General features: G+C 32.2%; 1 protein-coding gene and 1 long non-coding RNA gene across 2 annotated transcripts; one reads left to right on the plus strand and one right to left on the minus strand.

Moving 5' to 3' along the window:
- Positions 1-7: 7 nt before the first annotated feature.
- Positions 8-27,893, minus strand: LOC128171609 (adhesion G protein-coupled receptor L3-like). Its single transcript, XM_052837401.1, has 25 exons — positions 27,800-27,893; positions 17,071-17,280; positions 15,944-16,204; positions 14,876-14,980; positions 13,772-13,879; positions 8,927-9,021; positions 8,534-8,728; positions 7,675-7,746; positions 6,482-6,587; positions 6,253-6,390; positions 6,051-6,114; positions 5,696-5,834; positions 5,494-5,546; positions 5,263-5,371; positions 5,070-5,173; positions 4,872-4,974; positions 4,154-4,331; positions 3,401-3,470; positions 3,185-3,251; positions 2,931-3,016; positions 1,886-2,012; positions 1,752-1,793; positions 1,417-1,554; positions 1,021-1,131; positions 8-869 (listed from the first exon to the last, which is right to left on the minus strand). Exons 1-25 carry the CDS (start codon positions 27,891-27,893, stop codon positions 846-848), a joined length of 2,799 nt encoding a protein of 932 aa, XP_052693361.1. The 3' UTR covers positions 8-845.
- LOC128171625 (uncharacterized) lies at positions 10,781-13,292 on the plus strand. The gene is made up of 3 exons (XR_008242110.1): positions 10,781-11,600; positions 11,837-11,924; positions 12,728-13,292. It is a non-coding gene; the product is annotated as an uncharacterized LOC128171625 (long non-coding RNA).

Here is a 27,893-nt window from a genome sequence, read left to right on the forward strand (position 1 = left end):
GTGTCCCAAACCTACCCCTGGGGATTAAAACAAACCTGACCCTGAAAGTCTCACCCTGCCCACATTTTTGCGAATCTACCATACCTAAGGGAACACCCTTAGAATATTTTTCTTTTTTGGCCAGTAATTTGATAAGAAGCATTTTTTTTTTTACATTTTTTTTTGTAAAAAGTAAAACTCAATTTTGGTTCCACCCTACCACCGGGGATAAATATTTGAACAAACGTGAATCTACCCTACCTCAGGATGCTTCCCTACAAGTTACGAGTATCATCACTAGAACAAATTTAAACCTACACTCCCTAAGGATGCTTCTGAAAGAGTTTCATATTTTTTGGGCAAACACTTTTTTAGAAGTAGATTTTTGAAAAATGCCTACAGATTTTGATTATTCTTTATTATCTCCCCTTGAAAGAGAGCGTGGTCCTTGATTTCACAAACTTGAATCCCCTTTACCTAATAATATTTTGTGCCTAGTTTGGTTAATAATTGGCCTAATGGTTCTCGTCGAAAACGTAACAAAATATACGGCCGGATGGACAGACAAATAGACAGACAGTCAGACGGACGGACTGACTGACGCCGGACAAAAATTCGTCAGAAAAGCATTCAAGCTTTCAGTTAAGGTGAGCTATAAATGAAGTTAAGCAATAAACTTTGACATTCGATCGTAAAAATACATTTAAATCATCCGTATTAGATACAACACAAATTAATATCAAACATCCGAGTAAAAAAAAAAGTAAAATATGATTTTACATTTACAATTACATGTAACTGAATGTTAAAACAGTTTTTACCCACAGGTCTGCAACAGTTCTCTTTTTATTCCAAAAATTAGAAGTTTAATCAGAATTTGTTTCGTTTCTCTGTTAATAAAAAAAAGAAACAAAATATTGCAAATTCCGTTTAATTAAAAAAATAATCTGAACGTTTTGAGTACCACCATATTATCAATTTATCATATATATAAATATTTTTGCAAGATTCTGAACTGGAATGTTGACGTTAAAGGCTTACTTTTTCACAAGATACACTTTGTGGACAATCTGTAGACATTGTTTTTTCTAACATTAATGATTCAGATTCCTTCGCTTTGGTATGCCAAAATCTTTTCATCATACTCTTTTTCTAAAACAAAAAAGAAAAAAAATAGTTAACTATATCTTGTAATAACAGTATTACTGGTCTTCTAAATAATCGAAGATTGAAAAAAAGATCGATTTTTTTTTTTAGATTTGCAAAGCTCACTTTTAATTTTTTTTAGCATGTAACCGTCGATTTGAAATTTAAAAAATGAAGTAGAAATTCTTTAAAATGTTGCTTTTTTAAATATAACAACCAAAGGAAATAACAAAAGAATATCAATATTTCATAGAAGGTTTAATAAAGAATGATATAACATTCTCCCCTCACCTTGGGTTTCATTGATGGTGCATTCGATTTAGATGTGGAAGGACTTTGCGAACCTAGAGAAGTTTCCTTTGTCCCTCGCTCAGCGAAACTGAATATTGTACTGAAACTCGGGTATTTATTCCTTATGCCCTGTCTCACCTGACAAGACATTGCAATTGTGATATCGACTGTTTTCTTTTTTTTTCGCTAAAGGAATCTCTATTAATGTGTTAATTGTTAATAACTTTAATAGGGTTATATTTAAATCAAAATTAAGAAAATTTATTAGAATAATAATGTATTTATATACATGTATAGGTACATGATATAATTTATTATCGATTTTAAAAGCTGACCTTTTTGTCGAACAGAACGTGTGAAACAAAAATTAAAACCCCCTGAAAAATAACGATTTATTATGAATATGGCGATATGTAAGTTAAACAACAGAAACAAAAAAACAAACCCCAAACAAACATGTGTATCTAACCTGCAGTGAATTTACAATGACAAACAAATACTGAAACACAACTGCGTTATCGTTAACTGCCAGGATTCCGAACAGCCAAGTCACTCCTAGAACTGGCAGAAGTGTTCCGAGTGACCGCAGACCGGATCTAGTAATAATTGAAAATATTTGTTTTATCAGAACGTTTTACAGACATTCCATGTTCGATTTAATGATACATGTCTGTTAGTGGAAAACATGTACAAGTATTTTGTATGTCTTGTGGATACATGTGACATGTATTTGAAAACTAGTGACTATTATTTTATTATGTTAAACTTTTTGTTTGATATTAGATTGTCGGATTCGGTTGAGACATATGTACGAATAAGAGAAGTTTTTGGGAGTTGATTTTAATCAACTCTCCTATGCAGTTACTCAGACAAACCGAAAGTGAAACAGTGTTTGGACCTCGGCACAAATCATTGCTGCTGACAAGACTTAGTTCTTGAACAAATTTGATGAATTCGATGTAATGTATGCTAAAGCATTGTTTTTCAAGGAAACTTATTTATAAATACCTTGAAAATAGTGAGATTTTAAATGGTAAAAACATTTTAGATATTTTTTGTAGTCGTATGTATTCCTACGCCAGAGGTCAATATAGTCTCGTTCAACTCGACGCTTGGCTGTCTCCGGAAATCCTTGTCGGAGATGAACGGTGTCAGCTGAGCATTTGGTTGAACGAGACTAGAGTTCAATATTGCTTGGATCCATACAATTTTCGAGAAATATTTCTATTACTGATACATAGTTTGATTGAATTGATTTTAACTTTAAATATTATTTAACATATTTCATATGGAGGTTTCTCGACATTCTTGTTGAAAAAGCCCAAAAATTCATATGATAAGAATGTGCGTAACTCAAATGAAAAACTACATGTACTTGTGTCTTGTCATGCAAAATAACATATCATTGGTAAATTTTTTAAATCAACTCCCGTCAGTTCTTCAGTACTTTGATTTTCTATACTGCTCGTAAACCAAATTATATGAATATCAAGGCTCTTTTTGGTTTGACTCACGACGCTTTCCTCTGCAGTGAAGACCTTGCCACTATGCTTGAAGCAAACAACACCCTCAAAAGTGAAACAATTATAAGAATGTTGATCTGGAAGAAACAAAATGAATTATTTTAGAGAGAAAACATTAAATTTCAACTCTATGACAAACATTTAAATTCGGTGCACTCGAAAAATCACCAATTTTCTTTACGCTTTTGAAGAATCTGATGTGGAAGGAAAAACTGAATAGTAGAATTTGTTGCACAAGCACTTACCAAACTAATCAGACAGACAGGAATGATAAACAAATAAAGAGAGCCACTTTCTATGGACAACCAGCAGCTAAAAAGTTCCAAAAAGAATTATTCCTTCAACGTCTGTAGTCAGTGGTAAACAAGTGTATGGGAATAAATACTTTATTTAAGTGTATATGTAAAAGTAGATCCATTCTTTAGTTATTGCAAAAACAATACTATGTAAAATACACATACTACAACTTTAGGTGGTATTCTTTACCCCAAAACGCTCCAAGATTTGTTGCAGTAATAATGACCGGAATACCTGCAAAATAACCACAATGAGGGTAAAAAAACCTCCCTTATCTTTTCATACTTACATCTCATTCCATATTTGTATTTCAGGCAACAGAACAACGCTATTTGAGCCAATGCATAAAGTGTAAAAGGGCAATTTGCATCAGTTATACCCCAAAACTCCTTAAAATTACAGAGAGAACGTCATATCCACTTTGAACAATTTCAATGATTTTATCTGTAAGGTAAAGGAAAATCATTTCTCCAAGGTGCATTAAAATACATTAACAAAATTCAATGGATAATGAATCCATAGAAATTGGATTCAAATTATTAAACTGTTTATGCAATTTTGGTTTTGGGAATTGGATCCAAGGAATACGATGACTAGTTCGAATACCTAGATTAACAGATATTAGCGAATAGAAAAAATGGACTCTTTGTACCCTGGAAGAAATAATTCAGATACATTTTTGTTTTTATGATGATTTTTAAACATACCCATCCCTGAAAAATAATGACATACCAATGCATTATAATGCATTTATTATTAGGGAAAATATGTACATGTCACTTAAACAAATGCTTGTAAAGATTACATGATTTTTTTCTAATCTCGATTACTTGACTAAAACAAAAGCAAATATCAAACGACAAAAAATTATTTCAAAGGTAAAAGTCAACTTGTGAAAATTCCATTCAAATACTTACCCCAGATTCCGCCCAAAAACAAATGAAGCCTTGATTTCGACTTGAAGTTGTTAGCAATATGTAGGGCATAGTAAGTCACTGTAATACTCATGAAGTAATATACACCTAATCCAAGCATACTGAAGAAGGTCACTAAGAAAAGGTAGTGGATAATGGCCGTTATCGCGACGCAAGCAACCTGAAATATAAAATAATTAAATGCCGGTAAATATGTTAATACGTTGTGACGTTATGCCGTTGATTGATCAAATATGAATCTAGGGATTTTGAGTCATTTTTAGTCACAATGTTTCATCATTGTTTTTATGCTTTCCGTTTTATGAAATGTTTTTGATTTTTTTTAATAAGATCCTAATATACATCTTAGATATAAAATTTTTACGCAAAAACCAATAGTCCAACCACCACTTTGCCAAAGTTGTGCTCCTTTTCAAGGTCAACCTAAAGGTCAAAAGGGACAAACCCAAGTTTACTCCCTCTTTTTGCAGCCAAATATTTGGGCGTCATGTGATGAAATCTCTGAGAATTTAATTAATTTCGTTAATCTGTGGGTTGCCCAATCCATAGTCATAATACTCAACGAAAAGGGTTTTTTAGTTACAAATCTTTGAAAAAACAAAGGCTTCTTTGAGATATATGGGTTTTTCCCCAAGATGGCAGTTAAGAGACATGAATGTGGTTAAGTTTTAAATGGGCTATTAGTTATCAGAAAAGAAACCTCATTCGCTGTCTGTTCCACCGATGATAAAAACATTGCATATGACAGTACTAAAGATCCACAAATATTCAACATCATGAAGTTTTTGTCACTTTTGATAAATCTGAAATTAACATACAATGAAATGAATTTGAATTTTTGTAATATATTAGCTGTAATTATATTTTTACATGAATGATGAAAATCAGTTTTACATACTTCCATGTCAGGATGTAAATTAACGAAGTGAGAAACGTAAAAGCTATGGAGAGAGCTACTCCAACAAGAGACATCGTTTCTAAGAATGAGCTATCTTCTGTTACCTAAAATGTAGTCAAATAGTTTGAAACTATCAACAGCAGATTTTTTCATTGATTTGTTTGACCTGTTTTTGCATAACAAGGAAGTTTACCGGAATGTATGGTCTCATTAAAATAGCAAAGTTTGTGAGATGGTTGCAATGGCAAACAGTTCTTCGACGATCTGTTTTGTTCACAGTGCATCTTTCGTCTGACCATTTTCTATGTGTATTTAAAAAATATTGAATAAAAAAACATTCTGTTGATGTGACGTTTAAATTTTGAAATAGCTTTTAATATATAGACTATAGACTATAGAAAAAAAAATGTTTAAAATCACTTACTTTAGATTGAAATCCCAGGAGACACATACAGCGTATGCTTCTGTTGACTCATTCTGACATTAACAAATACAAATGAAAAAACAAAAGGGATTAAATCAGTTAAATTGCAATTTTATACACGTCAGGAATAATAGGAAACTTAATTGTACATAATAGCTTTATGTCAATTGTAAACCAAAAACATACATATCTGAATTCTTACTTTCACAGTGTGTCCAAACATAAGATTGAGAGGTGGATCCAACACTCCTAGGTCTCTCTGTGTCGTGAGGGACAATATAGGGGAATTGACAAAGGATCTTTGCTTAAATTTGTCCACTTGTTCACCTTTCAACTCTCTTCTGATTGTTTTTATTATTTTCCCAAAAGATGTGAATAAGATATACCAAGTTGGGTATCAAAACAATTAATAAATAATAATTATGTAATATATCAAATCAGACGTTTGAGTATTTGCCATATTTTACATGTGTATGTGTGTTAATTTAAAAAAAAAAATAACGCAAATATAAAGAAATATTTAAACAAAAACTGAAAACTTGTAATAAACACTTTACCTTTTAGGATCAGATCCCAATATGGCTGACATTGTTTTATACAGAATGGCAATATAGCCGATTTCTTGAAGCAAATAAAAAATCAGATACGTTAGTATACTTGTGTTTATCATCAATAGTCGTCTTTACCTTAAGTTAGAATCAAGTTTGTGTTTAATTTATCAGTTACAAAATATACCTCTAACAATTAAAATGTGTATACCTTTTGTAGCAGTAAAGGCTTGCTTTGGCAACTGTAGAAAGGTAAGGATGTCTTCTGAGTTTTGAGAAACGTTGTTCAATTCTTCGTCCGGAAAACGTATTCCCGTTTTATCGATTTTTGTACGGTTGATAACCAGCTCTTCAAAAAAACCCCCAAAACATATCAAGTGTTTATAGAATACATTAAAAATATCTTAGCAATTTTAAGCGATAAGGATATACTTGTTTACCAAGATTGGATCCGACAAATTCAGTTGCTGTTATGTTGTCGTTTTGGAGTGTTATCTCGCTGAAACGGTCCATGTTGTTTAAAAGAAAACTCGGGTCTTTTTCTGTCTAAAATATAATAAATGCAATTTGGAAACCTCCTTCGACACTAGGAGCAAATAAATAGTACGGTAACGTTATACCTTTTCTTTAGATACATGCAGTGGTCAGATCTGATGTTTTTCAACCCTTTCCTAAATGATTCATAGAGCTTTTATTACACTGTGTTGGAAAAAACGATGGTTTCGACAAATTGAACACCCGTCATCTTTTCTAAACTGAATTATGTGATTGTTTAGTTTTAAATCTGCAAAAAGAATAATTTTTTTTACTTGAAAATAGAATTCTAACGCACTCTTGTAAATTATGTACTTGTATACCTTTTAAAAAGGCTGTGCATTTAAAATTGATATTGTTTTAACTTAAAAACAGATTAGAAATGAAGATTTATTGACTCTGTAACAAATGAACAGTGCCAGTTACATGTCACGAAATATATTAAATACAATAATTGTGGTTTTTTTTTCGTTCAAATGAAAGAGCGTACGAGCGAATACACCTGAAAGAAAAAGATATGGTGCTGGATAGAGGATGTACGATTTACAAAACAGATACAATATAGAATAAAGCCATATATATCCTATACTTCATATCCTGCATTCATCAACCAATCAAAATCAACATTGAGTTTAATAAAATTCTAGAATTCCTTTTTTACATAGCAAAATTTAAATGATAAACGTGTTTTGAAATGTCAATAACAATTCTATTACAAACTTTTGTAAATATGTGTTTTTTTTAAACAAGGCTGAAATAAATTACTGTACTCAAAAATTCCTCATACAAAATTACAAATAGATTTTGCAAAACTGTTTTTAAATGTCTTGTAAATTTCAGTCCTAAGTTATGATTTGAAAATGTAGACTAGATAGAATGGGTAGATATGATTATGATTATAGAATACACGATATAGGTGGCTGAATACAGGATGGGATAGAGTGTGCGTTGTGAATTCTTTGATAGTGGCAATGCAGTGTCATTGCTAAGAAAAAATGCTGTATTTAGATCATAGAAATAAAACTCAATGGATATTTTATAAAGATATATTGTGTTTACCGAAAAAAAAAATTCATAACCAAAATTGATCAAATTTTACCTTTTCGGTAACAGCTGTCCAAGAGTTTATATTGTTGGGTGACAAAATATTATCAATAACAGCGTAAAACACCTGAAATTAATATATTAATTAATATATACTTTAACCAATTTCTGTAAAATTTGTTATGATAGCAAGATTAAGATATGCGTTGATGAAAAGAAAATATGCATCAATTTTGAGGTAATCAACGGAAAGTTAGTATAAATCGCCGTTTACATGAAATAGCCTTTCTATTAAACTCAAAGCACTGAAATGAGAGAGGCATATCCATATATTCGTCATAACTAGTCCGGGTTTGTTTTCGACATGTGTCATTTTTTTCTTTTAGGGAAACAATAGTTGGTGAAACACTTTACGAGCAAACGCCGGTCATGAAACATTTTACATGTAATCAGTTTAGTAATGCATTAATTCACACACATGTATTGTCTGGAGTATATTCTATTAAATAAATCAAAATCAGTACACACAATTTATCGAAACTTACCAGTTCTTATTCTAATCATTCAAATATTTCTCAGAGTAATAAATAATAATGGTAAAATGACGGTGTAATGTGAATCACTGCTTCTAGGAAACAATTTGATCACAAACGAACTTTACTGAGAACGTATGAGTGCGAGTGACACATGTTATTCTACTGTCTGCATGCTTAGAAAACAGATAAACGTACATTGTACAATCATTAACTCTTTCACAGAGAGCAATTGCACTAAATCGTTTAAACATAGCTGATAACGCGGAAATCCTTTTTGCTGGCTTTTTAAAAATATTTTTTCAGTCTAACACTTATTAATAATGTTTGAAGGTTTGAAGGGAAGGTAGGGATATAATTAGGATAATTATAATAATTGACCTCTTTTTCGATAACTGATCCCGTAGCGTTTGTTACTGTAACAATCTTCTCCAAAACGTCCAGAGAGGAGCTCAGATCCCCAGCACTGATTCCACTGGTCGTTGATGTAAGAGTTTTCATCAGTTGTAGAGTATTGTTAACTGTCTCTTGGATTCTGAATTTATCCTGTGTTTCATTTGCGATGATAGCATCCAACTATTTAAATGCATGAAAATATACTTTAGTTGAAAGATTATTCCAGTCAATAAGGTGACATACTCCGAAAAACAGTATTCCAGTCAATAAGGTGACATACTCCGAAACGATTATCCCAGTCCTCAGTCAATAAGGTGACATATACTCATTATTTACTAGTAATTAACAATTGTTTAGACATTGTGTAAGGTAACTTACAAGTAATGATGCGTTCGCCAGAGCTTCGTTGGTGCAGTTGATAAAGTTAGGAAGTTCCCATTCTCCATTTTCATCACATAATCTTGTGGCCACTCCTGAAGTGTATGTATATATTTTCAAATGAATTCTAACATATATACCTCTTATGTAAGAAGAAACTACACAAACATATCTCTCATCATTGTTAACTACATTCCATGGACTTTTCCCAACAATAACCTCCATTATCTCTCAAATACTTTTACCCTCGCCAATAACCCAAAGTTTTAAAATATTCATTTCAAATTGTCCCACCCTTGGATAAATGCACAGTTGTTTGATTTTAATGCAAATACATGTATCATCATTCCTTACTTTTAACTAGTACGTCAGGCAATAATGCTTGGACAAGATTTGATCGATAAAATCAGTAAACAATAAATTACTTGTCTGTTATTTATCTTTTTGTTCTTTGATGATATCTCAGTTGAATTATTTTTCTCTTTTGCTACATATATTTGGATTTTTAATATATTTTTGTACGCTAAATATGCGTTGTTGACATTTGCCTTTTTTCTGGCGATATCCCATTTTCATTTAGAGGTTTGACCATATATAACTTACAAATAGCACAGAACTTGCATGCGTATTACCCCATTAGCTAAGCCAAAAATATAAAACTGAAACTATCAGCGAAAGAGGCGTGGCTAATAAATAAAGAGTTCTTTACTACACGTAACAAGCAGTACGAATGTTTGGTCCAATTAGCTCTAAATTTATCGCGGGAAATATAGCACGAGATCACTGTGACATCATACTTAAAGCTGACATGAATCCATAAAAGCATTTGGTCGCCATATCAGTTTCGATCGCTCCTCTACTGCCACTGGAGGTATCTATACCGGTCGAGAAAGTTTCGGTAAGTTGCTTTCCGATCGAGGCATTCTGGTTGTACGGACTTCTAAATGCATAAACTACACATTGCAGTAAAATATTTGTGATAAAGAATAAATGAAACAGCAAATGCGACAGCTTGTTTGTTGATCAATGTAAAAAGAAGTATATTATCTTATATGCATACTTATATACCATTCGTGTTTGCTGGGATTTGCGAATGTACGTAGGAAAAGTCAATGGCAATTACAGAGAGGCATGGCAGCAAGTTTGTCTGCAATCTTAATTTTAAAAGAGTTGTAAAAAATTATTCTAATGCCTTCAGAGCACTCCTCAGGAATTAATAGCAATTTACATTTTTTATAAATATTTTTTTTCTGAATATGTTAATCCACTACCAGAATGGCGACCGCGCTTTCATGTCGACGCTTTGCTTACTGACAGGATACGTTTGTGACATCCCGTGATAATTCAAAAAATAGGTCAATGACATAATTTTTGAGTTAATGGCCATTGAATATTTTTTGAAAATTTAAGGAAAAACTTAAAAATTTACAATGTGATTGAGATTTTCTTAATTGTGAAATAACTATATGAAAGTTCTTTTAATAACTGTTTTTTATGTAAACGAATGAATCGTTATTTTACCCATTTTCTGTTTTTCCCCGCATGTTACCTCATGTAGTGTGTAACCCTTGGTGAGCCCCTATGCATTCGATGTTTCTCTGATTTCTGATTGGTTGATAGTATTTAGGTATCTTATTACATTGTTAGCGTCCCGCATGTAAACACTGCAAAAATTCGGCGTAGTTTTTAAATACTCGATCTTATACTCTTTGCTTATAGTCTAAGGATACTCGATACCCGTGCAGAAATCGTTTTCGGGCATGGATTGATCCGGGAAGGTAATGATTTGGCATGCAATTAATAGATAACTGTCTGAGTAAAATATTCTTAGGGGATAGACGCCATGGACTAGGCTACTCTTCGTTTTTCTATTCAACTAACGTTATTTGATTACATACATGAGGAATTGATGTTGGAAGGAAGACGCGACTATGTGATAATACTGTTTGTAACATTCGATACATAATAACTGTTTATTCTGCTTATGTTCTAAGTTTCACCAGCCTTATTTTATAATCAACATTCGAGGTGCAGCTAGTGTGCGCGGGACCCCCTGCGAGGAGATGGAAAAACGCGGCAAGGTTCTTGTTATAGGACATAGTTTTATTTCACGACTGAAGAGGCTCCTGGGATAAAGTGAATTATTTCCAGCGGATTTTAACCTTGCCCAGTGCGAAATCCGATGTTACGGAATAAGCGGAGGACGAGCAGATAGTTTGCTTCGAGATCAAGACCTACAGAATTACATAACTTCTTTAAAACCGGTAGTGATTTTACTACAGTTAGGAGGAAATGACATTTGTTATTCATCTGCAAGACCAGAAAAAGTAGCATGTAGCATTGCAGAGCTCATGGAAATGCTTGGAAAGATTAAAAGTGTACAGGTCGGTGTGGTCTGTGAACTTTTTAAAAGACTTAGGCCTAGAAATATTCCACCACAGTTGTATGAGGAAAGGCGGAAGATAATCAACAACATGCTGCCCGTGTTACTTGGAGATTTAACCCATAAGAAAATGTTGTTTTGGCGACATCTCCGCCTAATGAACAGCCCTTACATGTGTTGGGTAGCGATGGGGTACATCTATCTGCAGTCGGTCATAAGAAATTTTACAGAAGCATCAGACTGGCTATCATGCATGCTCTAGATTTCATAGTTTGAATTGCATGTCATTAGGTTAGTGATGAAGTAACATTACAAGTTAATCGAGAGAGTTAACATTATTGTTGACTAATATCTCATGAGTAATCTTTTTCTGCTTTATTAAAGTTAATCGAGGGAGTTTCTTAATATTGATATGGAGAAATGATGTGTCACATGATAAGACTCTGTAACCATTATGAACAAATTTCTATTTTTTCGCATACAATATACAGGTAATTGAATAATAACAAGCTGGTTGTTTTTTCTAGGGTTTTATACTCCAGTTCATTTTGTGTGCATACATGACCTCATTTACCTGACAAAGGAATTGTTGCATGTTGCCATATCAACATCAAGGTAATATATTTTTGTAGAGTTCATTTGTGAATCGTTCAGGACTGTTTTATAATAGAATACCAAAGAATGTGTCATGCATGAGACTGATTGTGACACTCGGTAATTAAATTTCTAAATCAGTCGTGTTCGATTCCTGTCTCAACCTATTTTGTCAGGTCATGTATCTGACCACTTAGTTTTCTCATTAAATTATCAGTCAAGTATTTGATTGTTAACAACATATAACTTGATCGATGAAAGTTTTTCTTCATCTTCTCTAGTCATGTATGTTTTTTCTACCCCAGTCATCAGGCATGTATTTGCCGGTTTTTATATTTGACTGTGATCCTATTATTTCTTAAACAACAATCATGTATTTGATTGCTTTGATTTCAGTCATATATTTGACTGTATTGACATTTATATACAGTATAAAGTTACTAGTCATGTATTTGACTCGATCAATGTCACACTAGTCATGTATTTGACTACTTGGATTTTAATTCATGTATTTGACTGAATTGACATCTTATACACAATATCTAGCTAATACTCATGTATTTGACTCAACAGTCATGTATTTGGCTGCTGTAATTTTACTGACAGAAACGAATTTGTTTCTTCATACTCCTGTGTATCCATTTTCAGTCATGTATTTGACTGCATTGAATATGGATCAGTCATGTATTTGACTATTTTTTCATTCATTTGATCCTAATATAAGTCATGTATTTGACTGTTTTCAATTGATCATGATATAAGTTATGTATTTGACTTTAATTTAAAAAAAAATGTGATTTATACAGCAAGAGTTATTATTATAGATGTCCACTAGACGGCCATCTAAACGGAAAAGGCTGGCATTAACGAGCTAGACTGAGACCATTCAGCCTCCTACTATATCAGTACAAGCGGAGACATTTCAACCAGAGGCAATGGACCAATCAAAGACCAATGAAACTGTTCAGTCAATCTCTGCAGCAGTGACCGCTCTGGTATCAGAAAACTTGAAGGCGTCAGGTCTGTTACCAAAACCAACAGATGCGAGCAACAAAGCGGCCACAGCATCCGCAGCAGTTGGTCCAACCTCCCAAAATGAGGGTATGCATGATCAAAATAACGACTCAAGTTCAATTCCTTACAAGGCCACGGTTAATTTGTATGTTTGTATTATGGAGATTGTGTATTTGTTACCTGTGAATGGTTTTTTTGCATGTTTTTAGTAATAGTTCATTATGTAATCATGCATTAGTATTTTGTTTACATGTATGTTTTACATTTTTGTTACCTTTGTCATTATGTAATCATACATTAGTATTTTTATTTACATGTATGTTTTACATGTTTTTTACCTTTAAAAATTTTTACCAAGTTTTGAGTAAAAAAATTTCGCACTATAAATTGGTTTTTTGTTTTCATTTACCATTTATGACTTGGGTAAATATCTAGATGCAGGTTAAATTTCTGTTATGTTTTATGATGAAAGAGGAAGGCATAAAAAATGACTTAATCCTTTTATAATGAAATACAGTTTTTTTTAATAGCAGTGGCACTAAATAAATACAAAGCATAAATTTTCATTGTCAATTTTAATAAATATTCTAGTCCGAATTTCCTCTATCTGTTTACAAATCTTTACTCATTTTTTATTCAATTCAAATCAAATAACCCAAATAGATAAAAAAAAATGAGTTTTGTGTATCTAAACAATCAAAGTTCATTACATTCTATATGAATGAGAATTTTCATTATAAAACCTAACATATCCCGTAGTATAACGATAAACACAACAGTTAATGTGAGTAGAATATTAATTAAACTTTTATGAAAATTACATAATCACAGCTGTTTTCGATGTGTTTGCTTACCTTTTTGATTTCCAGGGCACGGTTCTTCTAACGTTTGTCCCGAAATGGTAGTACTCCAAAATATTCCATCCATTTGTTCATATTTGCAGCTCGTTTTATCTTCAAAATCTAGAAATCACATGAATCAATTTTAATACAATGTATCAAGTTAAATTATCAAGTGAAAAAAGAAACCTTTTAACAAACTAGCGTGTGTGAATTTCAACAAAATTATATGTTATAGGTGTAGATTCATGAAATTTTGACACATTCAAACGGATCATATATCCAAATGATTCTATCAGTTTATTAAAATTTGACTTTTTTGTTTTCACATAAAGGTCAGGTCAAGGTCACTACCTTTTTCCTCAACGTAAATGATGACGAAAATAAGTGTACATGAAGCTCTTTGTAGTTCTGTAGACATTTGTTTAAAATTTGAAGATTCTATTCTTCATTGATATGATAGAATATCAGAATGTTTATCAGCTTATACTACTAAATTAGAATAAATATTAATACTAAAATTGATATTGCTTAGCCCGCATTTCCTCTAATTTTCTGAAATTTTGAAGAAATTTTGATTTTTTTTTATGCTTCCAATAATAAAATATTTCTGATTTTTATGTATTATGAAGACTTTATTTACAGATAGAAATTGACAAAAAAAAGCGAATATATTGACCATTAGATAAGAGAGGAAAACTGATTTTAGTGATTTTTTCACCAAAATCATTGTATTGAATGTACACTTTAAAAAGCTTATAAAAATGTAATTTGATAGGCAAATCGTATTTTAAAAACATACTTTGAAACCAATGTATCATATCATTAGTTTACATTAGTAAAAAAAAAAATTAATGTTATTGTTTTTAAAATGCTAAAACAGACTCATTAATCTGCAGCAATTTTGAGTTGCAAAACATGTGATATTTTCCTACGCCAATATTACGCCAAATATATAGTCCTCGTTTGATTCTAAACATTGATTACTTTTTCTATGCCAAGTTGTATGATAGTAAAGAAGAAAGAAAAATAAAACAAAAGAATAAAGTGTTAACGCTAATAAAGTATCTATTAATATTTCATTTTAAAAATGTATTTATTTCATTAAAAAGGAACTACCGAAACATCCCTGACATGTGCCCGTCTCGACATGACTTTTACGGCAATCGGCGTCATAACAAGAAATGTTGCAATCAGCACCGTTATAACCAGGTACAGGACACCCTGTATAAATTAAAAACAAAAACAAAAAAAGAAAAAAAAAACAAACAAAAAAAACAAATAGAAAAAAAAACAACAAAAAACACCCACCAAAAAAAACAACAAAAAAACGTATCCTGATTAAAAATTCCTTGTAGATTGTTGATAATATTTTTGGAAAATAATTATTGTAGGAGTATGAAAAACTATTAGTCAAGTCCATGGGCAGTAAAGGCACTAACTTTAAAAAAAAATGGCAGCCCTTGCCAATTAAAATTAGCACGGAGACCGGTTAAAAAAGTTAAATTCGGTTTGATCGGGTTTGAGTTTAGACAAATTCAAATAATAATTCACATTGAGGTAATTATCATCAATGATAAGTTAAACATCGTTAAAACTAACATATGCATCTATGAATTAATGTACTTTAAAAAAAACATACGCACTTGAATCTTTTTATCAACATTTTCTTTTGTCAAAATTAAGACCAAATCAACACAAAAAGTTCAAAGTGCATTAGATTGTTGACCAAGTAAAAACATTTTTTTTTAAATTGCGTTATGAAGGGTCATAAACAATTTATTTATCACGAGATACTTAACACACATCAAACAAAATAGGCATAAATCACAAATTCCGGTTTTCGATTTTTAATTACTTAATAGTAACGGGGAGGGTGACATCCAGTTCACTTAATTAAAAGAACATTCATTACTGGAGAAAGGTCGCCACCCTCAATATCCTGCCCAGGCATACATTTAGCCAGCTAGAGGAACCGTATGAAAGATCGAAAAGCTGAATAGGTTAACTGTTAAAAAAGTACATAATAGTACTTATCCATTGTTTTACTAATTTATAATACAACACTTTAGTTTTGCTCGGCTAATATATTGTAGAACATTACAATTTGATAAAGGAATGACGTGGATTAACTTTTTCTGTATTCATTCTGTTACATGTTTACTGTCATACACATGCACTATTTACCATACACCTCAACCTCGCAAAGACTGTTGGTTACTATAAAATAATAGTCATCAGGGTAGGTAACGTTGGATAGTCTCTCGTTGTGATAAATGACGTATTGTCCAGACGAATCGCACGGGGTATCAAGGACTTCTGGAAAGGTGACCACAGTAAAATTGCTGTCCTTGTAGCATAATACACCATCTGACTTGTTGGGTGTGTTTGAGACGTATATAGAAAATCCCAAGTAGCTTCCTATAGTGCTATTTAATTCTCCTGTAACTGTTTTAAATAAATTGTTCACTATCACAGGAAAATACAAAGAAAACGATCAAAATTATTAGTCACAATTTCTAGTTTTCTACACAAAAAATACTTCCTTGCAACTTAGCTCGTTCATTTTAGTATTATTTTAACTCATTTCTAAAGGAGAATTTTTAAAAATGTAAATCGTAATTTTTTAACAAAAATGTATATATCATGAACTATATTTTCCTTACAAGTAGCTGTAAAGGTTAATAAAACAAAAATAAACACAGAAAACCTGCCATCAAATCTTACTATGAATAAATATCCGAATTGGAAAATACTTTTATTACCTTAAAAACTATTTTAATATGCCAATATATACTGCAATATGCTATTTTTATTTATTGATTTTTTTGGTGTGGGACGGGGTGTTTTTAATATTATCCTTGGACTAAACAAAGAATTTAACATTTTTTTTTCATTTCAAAATTTGGTGACTTTCTACAAAAGTTTTGATTATATATTTAAAAGAAAAAGAAATCCTTCTTGCATAAAATACCAACTTTATGGAGGAAATGTGAAAATAACATATGAACAGTAACACAAAACGCTTTACGGTTCACACGAACGTTGATCATGATCAGTAACACGAAACGCTTAACGGTTTACACAAACAAGGATCATGAACAGTTTATATGAAACGTTTCTCGCACGCATTGTATGCTTTTTTGGTGTATTGCATGTAGTAAGATTCATGCGTTTTAAAATAAAGATTCAAAAAATGTATGACCTCACCCGGCATTTAAGCTAGACCCTCGCTAAACCATGATAAAGAAGACCGGTCGCATAGTAGTAATGTTTCAAAAAGTGATTTTCCAACAATATATACATAAACATACCATTTGCCATATATACCCGGATATTATTGATGCTGTAAACAGTGGTTAAATTCACCCACCAGGTGGCACTTCTTTTGGACCTTGATAGTGAGCATTCTCCACCATTATAGACTAGATTAGACTTTAGTCCATCCACAGCATTGCTTGTTTTAATGCTGGTAGCGGTACGTGGATTTAGCTCAAATGTTGGTTTTTTAAGCGCTAAATTAACTAATAAAAAAAAAACAAATAAATAGACAACTTGTTTTTGGTTAATGTAAGTCTTTAAATAGTCTGGTTATTATAGTATGATATATTATTCTCAATTCTCTCATCTTAACATGATGCTTAAGTTATCGTGGAAAAGGGTACAAAAACTTCTCTGTTTGTGTGTTTGTTTGTTCTTCTGTTTTTGTTTTGTTTTGTTTTTGTTTTTGTTTTTTTTATTTTTATTTTGTTATTTCATCGTTACTTTGATGTGAACAAATACAAGATTTGAGCTTTGTCAACTTCTCCAAAATTGAAATTGGGATTAAAAGTAGAGAAATAATATCTGTTTACAATTTAATTAAATATGTCTTCATCTCACTTAAAACGACGAATAGTTAATGAAATATGTATCTGTGAACAATTTACTGCTAGATCGACGCAAAACTAAACTGCACGCCAAAATATACAGTAAAAAATATAGAAAAGAAACTGTTAATTTTTTCAGTAAATAAAATTTTTACATCCGTTCAACCGTGTTTATTACAGAAACTACACATGTAATGATTTAAACAAAAAGCCAATAGGCCTTAATGGTCACCTGAGTACCATACCCCATACACAAACTTGTCGAGGAGTCTCGTATATGCATTTAATCAATTTTCATTCTGGAAATGAAATATTGTAATATTGAAATGATAACCTCCTTCCTGCCTGAAATCTTCGAAAAAGACTATGAAACCCATAGTGTTAGTAAAAAACTTAAAGATCATAATAGAGCGCTTGACTTATTATAGAAAAAGTGCTAGACTCTAATAGAAAATATTTTCCCCATATGTACGAAAGCCGAGAAGGATCATTCGAGATACGAGATTCAAAATACGAGATTCGAAATACGAGATTCAAGATTCGAAATTCGAGATTCAATATCTTATTAACAATCAAATCAAGGATCTGAAAACACGTATCCTAGCGACATTAAACTGATCTAAATAAAGATCATTAGTCCAATCTCTTATATACAAATAAATGCTATGTTCACTTCTCCCTAGCTAACTAAATATTTGTTTGTATTTATTTTTACACAGAATATTCAAGTAGACTAGTAATAATGCAGTGTGTTTTGCAGATCTAAGTGATTTTGTTTGCCCTGGTGCATTTCCACCTGATGCGTTTGAACCCTGGGGTATTTCATCACCAATAGTTTAAACCCCGGCTTTATTCACCCTTTTTGTGTAAAAATGCGGTTATAGGAGAGAGCTTCATAAGCGCGGCCAATTTTTTCGGTAGGGGGGTCCTAGGCCAATTTTCAATAATTTTACTATGTAAATTACATGTAAATAAGCTTCAATTTTCCCGAGAAAAGTCCAGACCCCCTGACCCCCTCCTTTATAGACCCCCTCCGCGCATGAAGATTATAGTAAATAAAATATGTTTTAATCTAAATATAAATAATCAGTCCAGGTTTCACCAATAAATATAAGCATTACTTATCGTTTTTTATGTATACAGGCATACACTAGTACTATGATTATAAACTAATCATTGAAATATTATCACATCATAGGGAATTATTAATTAATACAATTGTTCCCCCTTTTCTTGAGTAAACAACTTATTATGAGTCTTACTTTTGGTATTAGAAGGATACATATTATGTACAATTAAAGGTAGGGTTAATAGGTGCCAATTTGTTCACATTGCCGATATCTTGTGCAGAGAACAGTAAAATTTTAAAAATTTGATTGTGCATGAATTTTTCAAAATCTATTGTTGTAGTTTGCTATAATTCATTCATTGATATATCAACAAGAAAGAATAGAAGGTATAGTCAGGCATATGTATCACACCCAAGTTGAGTTTCTCTGTAGTTTCCTATCCCCCCCCCCGCACCAAAATTGACAATAATTGCATATAAATCATACAAAAGTTTACTTTGTATGTAAGTAACTCTCTAAAGATGTAAATAAGCACTGCAAAGATGTGTGTACTTTTAAATATACTACTACATTACACTTAGCCAGATAAAATGTAATAAGGGTGAAGCTAAAAGGGGAGAGATTTGTCGCCATACACACAGAACACCAAATAAAGAAACTGTGTGTGGTGTGGGGAATGCATTGAAGATGGCGGCAAATTATCTCAAATAACCAGTGCGGAAACCAACAAATAGGCTGTTATTTGTTACCAATCCTGCAAATACATTGATAAAAAATGCTATCCTCACATAACATAGCCGAATACGTTAATGTTTACATATAGTCAACGTACATGTAATTCTAATATTAAATGTACATGGAGGCGGACGTATCAGGCGGGGACAGGTGGCACTTCTTTTGGACCTTGATAGTGAGCATTCTCCACCATTATAGACTAGATTAGACTTTAGTCCATCCACAGCATTGCTTGTTTTAATGCTGGTAGCGGTACGTGGATTTAGCTCAAATGTTGGTTTTTTAAGCGCTAAATTAACTAATAAAAAAAAACAAATAAATAGACAACTTGTTTTTGGTTAATGTAAGTCTTTAAATAGTCTGGTTATTATAGTATGATATATTATTCTCAATTCTCTCATCTTAACATGATGCTTAAGTTATCGTGGAAAAGGGTACAAAAACTTCTCTGTTTGTGTGTTTGTTTGTTCTTCTGTTTTTGTTTTGTTTTGTTTTTGTTTTTGTTTTTTTTTATTTTTATTTTGTTATTTCATCGTTACTTTGATGCGAACAAATACAAGATTTGAGCTTTGTCAACTTCTCCAAAATTGAAATTGGGATTAAAAGTAGAGAAATAATATCTGTTTACAATTTAATTAAATATGTCTTCATCTCACTTAAAACGACGAATAGTTAATGAAATATGTATCTGTGAACAATTTACTGCTAGATCGACGCAAAACTAAACTGCACGCCAAAATATACAGTAAAAAATATAGAAAAGAAACTGTTAATTTTTTCAGTAAATAAAATTTTTACATCCGTTCAACCGTGTTTATTACAGAAACTACACATGTAATGATTTAAACAAAAAGCCAATAGGCCTTAATGGTCACCTGAGTACCATACCCCATACACAAACTTGTCGAGGAGTCTCGTATATGCATTTAATCAATTTTCATTCTGGAAATGAAATATTGTAATATTGAAATGATAACCTCCTTCCTGCCTGAAATCTTCGAAAAAGACTATGAAACCCATAGTGTTAGTAAAAAACTTAAAGATCATAATAGAGCGCTTGACTTATTATAGAAAAAGTGCTAGACTCTAATAGAAAATATTTTCCCCATATGTACGAAAGCCGAGAAGGATCATTCGAGATACGAGATTCAAAATACGAGATTCGAAATACGAGATTCAAGATTCGAAATTCGAGATTCAATATCTTATTAACAATCAAATCAAGGATCTGAAAACACGTATCCTAGCGACATTAAACTGATCTAAATAAAGATCATTAGTCCAATCTCTTATATACAAATAAATGCTATGTTCACTTCTCCCTAGCTAACTAAATATTTGTTTGTATTTATTTTTACACAGAATATTCAAGTAGACTAGTAATAATGCAGTGTGTTTCGCAGATCTAAGTGATTTTGTTTGCCCTGGTGCATTTCCACCTGATGCGTTTGAACCCTGGGGTATTTCATCACCAATAGTTTAAACCCCGGCTTTATTTACCCTTTTTGTGTAAAAATGCGGTTATAGGAGAGAGCTTCATAAGCGCGGCCAATTTTTTCGGTAGGGGGGTCCTAGGCCAATTTTCAATAATTTTACTATGTAAATTACATGTAAATAAGCTTCAATTTTCCCGAGAAAAGTCCAGACCCCCTGACCCCCTCCTTTATAGACCCCCTCCGCGCATGAAGATTATAGTAAATAAAATATGTTTTAATCTAAATATAAATAATCAGTCCAGGTTTCACCAATAAATATAAGCATTACTTATCGTTTTTTATGTATACAGGCATACACTAGTACTATGATTATAAACTAATCATTGAAATATTATCACATCATAGGGAATTATTAATTAATACAATTTTTCCCCCTTTTCTTGAGTAAACAACTTATTATGAGTCTTACTTTTGGTATTAGAAGGATACATATTATGTACAATTAAAGGTAGGGTTAATAGGTGCCAATTTGTTCACATTGCCGATATCTTGTGCAGAGAACAGTAAAATTTTAAAAATTTGATTGTGCATGAATTTTTCAAAATCTATTGTTGTAGTTTGCTATAATTCATTCATTGATATATCAACAAGAAAGAATAAAAGGTATAGTCAGGCATATGTATCACACCCAAGTTGAGTTTCTCTGTAGTTTCCTACCCCCCCCCCCCCCCGCACCAAAATTGACAATAATTGCATATAAATCATACAAAAGTTTACTTTGTATGTAAGTAACTCTCTAAAGATGTAAATAAGCACTGCAAAGATGTGTGTACTTTTAAATATACTACTACATTACACTTAGCCAGATAAAATGTAATAAGGGTGAAGCTAAAAGGGGAGAGATTTGTCGCCATACACACAGAACACCAAATAAAGAAACTGTGTGTGGTGTGGGGAATGCATTGAAGATGGCGGCAAATTATCTCAAATAACCAGTGCGGAAACCAACAAATAGGCTGTTATTTGTTACCAATCCTGCAAATACATTGATAAAAAATGCTATCCTCACATAACATAGCCGAATACGTTAATGTTTACATATAGTCAACGTACATGTAATTCTAATATTAAATGTACATGGAGGCGGACGTATCAGGCGGGGATCCAGAAATATTATTTCCAAAAATGATCGGTTTAATTACATTAAATGCTTTGAAAACTGTTTTAAACTATCGCGCGGGTCAAAATGCATGATAGAAGCTATGTACAGTGTAATTGGAAACTTTCATTTTATATCAATATGTAGTATTACCTAATATAACAAATGAGAGTATAGCCCAACTGCCACAAACAATACATGTCTTTTACCGGCACCACCCCCTCCCCATAAAAAATGAAACAATAGTCGTTTTATTTGCTAAACGTGTGTGGTTCAAGATTTTTCTAAAGGACAAACCCGATAAGAAATGAAAAATGAGTCGTTTAAAAAAAAAATTGTCAATTTTTTTAGATTCATTCGGGTATATTTCGGTCCATTTGGGTAAATAGATGCACCAACGCAGCTCTAATCTATATATAATCAGGCCACAAATTCTGAATATTTTCAAAAATTAATAGCTTTAAAACCAGTGGATAAAAAAAATTTAAAGTCGAACTCGATGAGTGCTAATACCTGTGTTGAATGAATGGTACAGTAGGTTATGCGCAAAAAAGTCCCGTCTACTCTTTCCTACCCTATATTTATTGGAACATTAAATCCGATTATAAGAGTCAAATTTAATCAAGTACGGATATATATATATATACCTGTTTATCAAAAGTAAAACTACTCATAATTTATCTATAGTGCATCGTTATGGAGCTACACAGAAAGTTTGAAATTAATTTGCCGATCAAAAAAAGCCTGGAAACGAAGAGAGAACGAAGTGTGGACAGAATAACTGACAAATTAAATTAGGACTATATATCCCCCCCCCCCCCCCCGAAATTTATATACTGAAAACAGATTATTGAGTACAACATCCGCACACAATTTAAAGAAAAGTTCATGGTTTTTTTGTTTTTTTTTTATCATTTTCGCTAGCTAATGTAAGACATCACAATTACCCCAAACCTCTCCACGGAAAAGGAAATGCTAGGTGATGAGAGAGAGAGAAAGAGAGAGAGAAAGAGAGAGAGAGAGTGTCGATGTATACCGCACGTGCGCTAACACCGTTCAAATTAAAGCTTGCTAGTTGATCTGCCCTACCCTAGCTATCTCTTTTCTCCTTTGAGAGGCTTAATTGTCTATATATGCTTGTATCAAATCAAATCAATTTCAAATTCTAAATCAAAATTGAATATGACACTACAAAACTCTCTCTCTCTCTCTCTAAAACTCTCTCTCTCTCTCTCTCTCATATCGACAATGACGTTGATACCCTACAATACACTGTTCCTATCTGGATTGTTGTCGTTGAGGTTGTAAATCATTATATCTTCTATAGTTTAAAACTTTATCATAACCTATATTTTGACATGTCGATTATTTCATTGAATTTCGTTTCATAGCTAAAACCACACTTAGTTTTAATTATTTAGATTAAATAGATCTTTTTTCGCGAGCCGATTTTTACACAGTTGGGGCGAATACACTACGGGTTAAAATATTTCGGAGGGAAAATACATACAGGACAAACAAAATCACGAAGATTCGCAAAGCCAACAGTGTTATCACTAATTTAATTGTTTATATTGTGTGGGGTTAATTCATCAATGTTAATTTAAACCATTGTATAACCATTACACAAGACCTATTAAGACAGAGCATGTACGAATGATCTTTATTTAGAAAAGTTTGATGTTGCTAGGATACAGGTTTCAGATCCATGATTTGATTGGTTAATTTAGATATTGAATCTCGAATTTCGAATCTTGAATCTCGTATTTCGAATCTCGTATTTTGAATCTCGAATCTCGAAAGATCCTTCTCGGCTTTCGTACATATGTGCTTTATTTCAAGACAGGTTTTATGTGTAAATGTTTTCATTGATAAACTAAAAGAAGGTGGCTACTATACATGTTTTATGTAAAAACAACCTTTCATCCCCCATCCCAAGAAGCAGACAGAAATTCTTCCTGTGAGCATTTAAACACAAACAAAACAGCTTTAAAACCTACAAAATGTTTCTCACTTCTTCCGTTTCAGCTTTTGAATATTCAATCTTTATGAACATTTGATCACCATTTGGCATTTATACAAAAATCATTTTACATGTACTGCTTACGTGAATCATTAATTTTGGTTAGCTCACTTTAACTTTACTATTAAAAAGTATATTTGTTTACTTAGAAAATTCAAAAACTATAAGTATTTGTTTGAAAAAGCAAGAGAAGATAACTCAAGTAACTGTCTGAACTCTTTCCCAATGCTTTCATGATATCTTAAATTTGACTTTTTTGTCTTTCTGAAGTAACTTTCTCTTTTCTAAATTTATCTTTTATTGAAATTCCTGAGCAAATTTGATAATACGACAAATATATACCCCCTCTTCACAGTCATAGCCCCTGCATTAAAGTGACATGGAATATTATTAAAGATGGCAGCTTAATATGTTTTTATAATTTTTAAGTAAGTGGTTTTTAAACATTATATACATTAACACTAAATGACATTTTGACCACACTCGCATAAAGAACCCCTATCCAATACATTATACGAGTGTTTTGGGCAGGGCCCTACATCAAATCCCTACATTTTTGGAGACATGACATTTAAAATGTTGATATCAGCAATATTAAAAGAAAACTATTTTTAAACATAAAATGAATTTACACAATAGTGTATATGACTGGTTTGAAGCCGCCTTAGAGTCAGAACCCTTACTTCGGGGACGTGAAATTAATAGTTCTGGTAGAGGGCTTCTTAGTTTACAAAATCATGAATTTAGTTTTTCTTTCAGGTGTGTGAGAGTACAGAAGAAACATTAAACATTATATTCATTTATACTATACATTCATTTTGCCCAGCCCTAGAGTCAAACACCGTTATCCAGGAGAGTATTTACAATTTCAGTAGAAGACTTCCTGGTTTACATAATTATATGGTCAGTTTTTCTTACAGTTGTGCGAGAGTAAAAAAAGAGGATTTGTAAACATTATATGCATTATCACTATATAGCCATATTGCCCACCCCCTACAGCCTGAACCTATGACCCAGGGGCCATGAATGTAGATAGAGGAGTTCGTGGAGATCATAACGATATATTCAGTTTTTTCCACGTGTATTGGAGTAAAGACAAAGATTTTCTAAGATTAAACACATTTTCACTATATGGCTATATTGGCCCCTTCCTAGGGCCTAAACCCCTGTCCCAGGGGTCACGAATTTCACAATCTAGGAGGGAGAATTCATGGACACCAAATGCGTAACCAATATATGGGAGTAAAGAAGAGGATTTATTAAGATCTATTGATTTTTACTATATAGTCATATTGGCCCCACCCTAGAGCCTATATCCCTCACCCAGGGGCAATGGATTTCACAATTTTGCTAGAGGATTCAATGCTTATTACATTCATGCCAACAGTTTGACAGCTTCATGCCCAGGAGTAAGGAAGAAGATTTTTAAGATTAATTTTTATGATTTTAGCACCATCCCTCATACCTTAGGGGGATATGGGCCATGAATTTCACAATTTTTAGTCTCATCCAACCATAGATGCCGAAATTGGTTAAAAATTGTTCAGAGGTTCCATAGTAAAAGCTTAAAATGTTGACGCACGGACGAAGCACAACGCATGACGCACGACGACGGACGAGACCAGATAGAGTTAATTCAGGTGACCTAAAAATCTGACTTATATTTACTTATATATATTTAGTTATATTTTTGCATAGTCTACGTTGTTCTTTTCTAAAAGCGGTAAAATTCAATCCATAAATTTGATGTTGAATTTGAATTTAAAAAATTGATTTTAAACGTTTCGTTGTAGCTGGTGTGTAAATCGTTATCGTATTTTAAAAACTTGTAAAAAAATAAAGCATTTAAAATTCTGCTTAAGATAATGATACATTTCTCCAAAGGGTCTTACTAGGGGAGCTCAAGAAAAAAAAAATAATAAAAATCCTGCGGACTCATTGAATTGAAGAGGCTACACTACATGTACTGTTTCTCACTATATGTAGAATGTACTTAATTTATTATGTCATTTTATTGTCAAACAAAGTCTTGTTAATTTCATATCACCCAGTACCCTGTCAAAAATGTATGCCGAAGATGTGTAACTAGTATTTAGTAGACGGCTTTAAATGGCATACTCCTTGACAGCTGTATATATCTGGTACATAGAAACACACGCCACGAAACACATCAAAAGATAAAACACACACATGTGCATGTTTTTCTATTTTCAAGTTAATGCATCAGAATTAAGTATGCGACACCCTAAACCCCACTTCAACCGACAACCCCCCCCCCCCAATAAGATTTTTCATCATGACTATCAGAAATTCAGGAACGTAAAATTCAAATGTATTACAATAACTGTAAACGTAATATATTAAGCGTGTACGATATTTAGCGGAATATGATTTTTGGGAGTTGATTTTAATCAACTCTCCTATGCAGTCACTCTGGCAAACCGAAAGTGAAACAGTGTTTGGACCTAAGCACAAATCATCACCGCTGACAAGACGTATATCTTGTAAATAATATATAAATTCGGTGTACTGTATGTTGTGCTATTGTTTTTCAAAAGAAAAGTATATATAAATACCTTGATAATAGTTAGAATTTATATAGTACGAACAATTCAATTGTTTTTTTTTTTGTAGTTGCATGTATTCCTACGCTAGAGTTCAATATAGTCTCGTTCAGCCAGACGCTCGGCTGTCTCCGTAAATCTCCGACAAGCAGAGAGTCTCTCTTGGTAGTTGGAGATTAACGGAGACAGCCGAGCATCTGGTTGAAGGAGACTAGAGTTCAATATTGCTTGGATCTAGACGTGTACAATTTTTAGAAACATTTCTAAACAGCTTGATGGAAATATTTCTATCTTTAAATATTACACAACATGATTCATATGGGGTTTTCTCGAAATTCTTGTCGGAAAAGTTCGAGAATTCATATTATAAAAATTTAAATAACATATCGTTGAATTTAAAATTGATAATAATCAATAAAATCAACTCCCGACAGTACTTAAGTACTTTGATTTAACAAGTTAGCATGGATTTGATTTAGCGCATTTCTGATTGTACCTTTATATCTACTTATATATTTTACATTTGGCGGTGCACTTGATTTAGCGGACGGCGTTTTCTGCCAAAAACGCTAAATAGAATACACAGCCAAATGTAATACGTTTACAGTATTTCTTCCTAAACATTCATACAAGGGGTTTAACAAGAACAAATGTTACAAATCAAATCCGCTAAATTTTACCATGGTGCCTACTTCCTTTTTTGAGATTATAACCAAGAGTGATTATATGATATGTGAGGCACACATTTAGTTGGATCGAAAGAAATGTTACTTTTCATTACTCAGATCATGAAGTGTTACAAACTTCCGAGTACAAATTTCCTGTATTCGTGCAGTTTTACCTAAATGATGTTAACGTTAAATAAATGCATTGTGATAACCTTACACACAAATAGAAAGTTTGCTGAATTTTTTATCGCATCGATGCATCCTATTAGAATTTATTTTTGTTTATATGAATTTCTAGATTATTAAAATTCTTTTCTCTTCAAAACTGTTTAATGTGTTTAAGAGTTATAATGTTTTTTTATTATTAATCTTCTAAAGCACGATATTTTTACGCTGTGAGTAAGCTTTTCTAAAACAAGCAAGAATTCAAATTTTTTAATAATATTACCATAGACTATTTAGTTGATGATCGCAATACTATCTAATGAAAATATTATGCAATTAAACGTATAATCTCACCGTATGCGTTTACACAAATCAATGTGCTAAGTAGTAATATCCAAATCATCTTTAGTTGTAGTGTGCTTTGCTGATACATGTACAATGTAGGCAT

The sequence above is a fragment of the Crassostrea angulata genome, chromosome 2 (genome assembly GCF_025612915.1).
Source record: "Crassostrea angulata isolate pt1a10 chromosome 2, ASM2561291v2, whole genome shotgun sequence".
Classification (NCBI taxonomy): domain Eukaryota; kingdom Metazoa; phylum Mollusca; class Bivalvia; order Ostreida; family Ostreidae; genus Magallana; species Magallana angulata.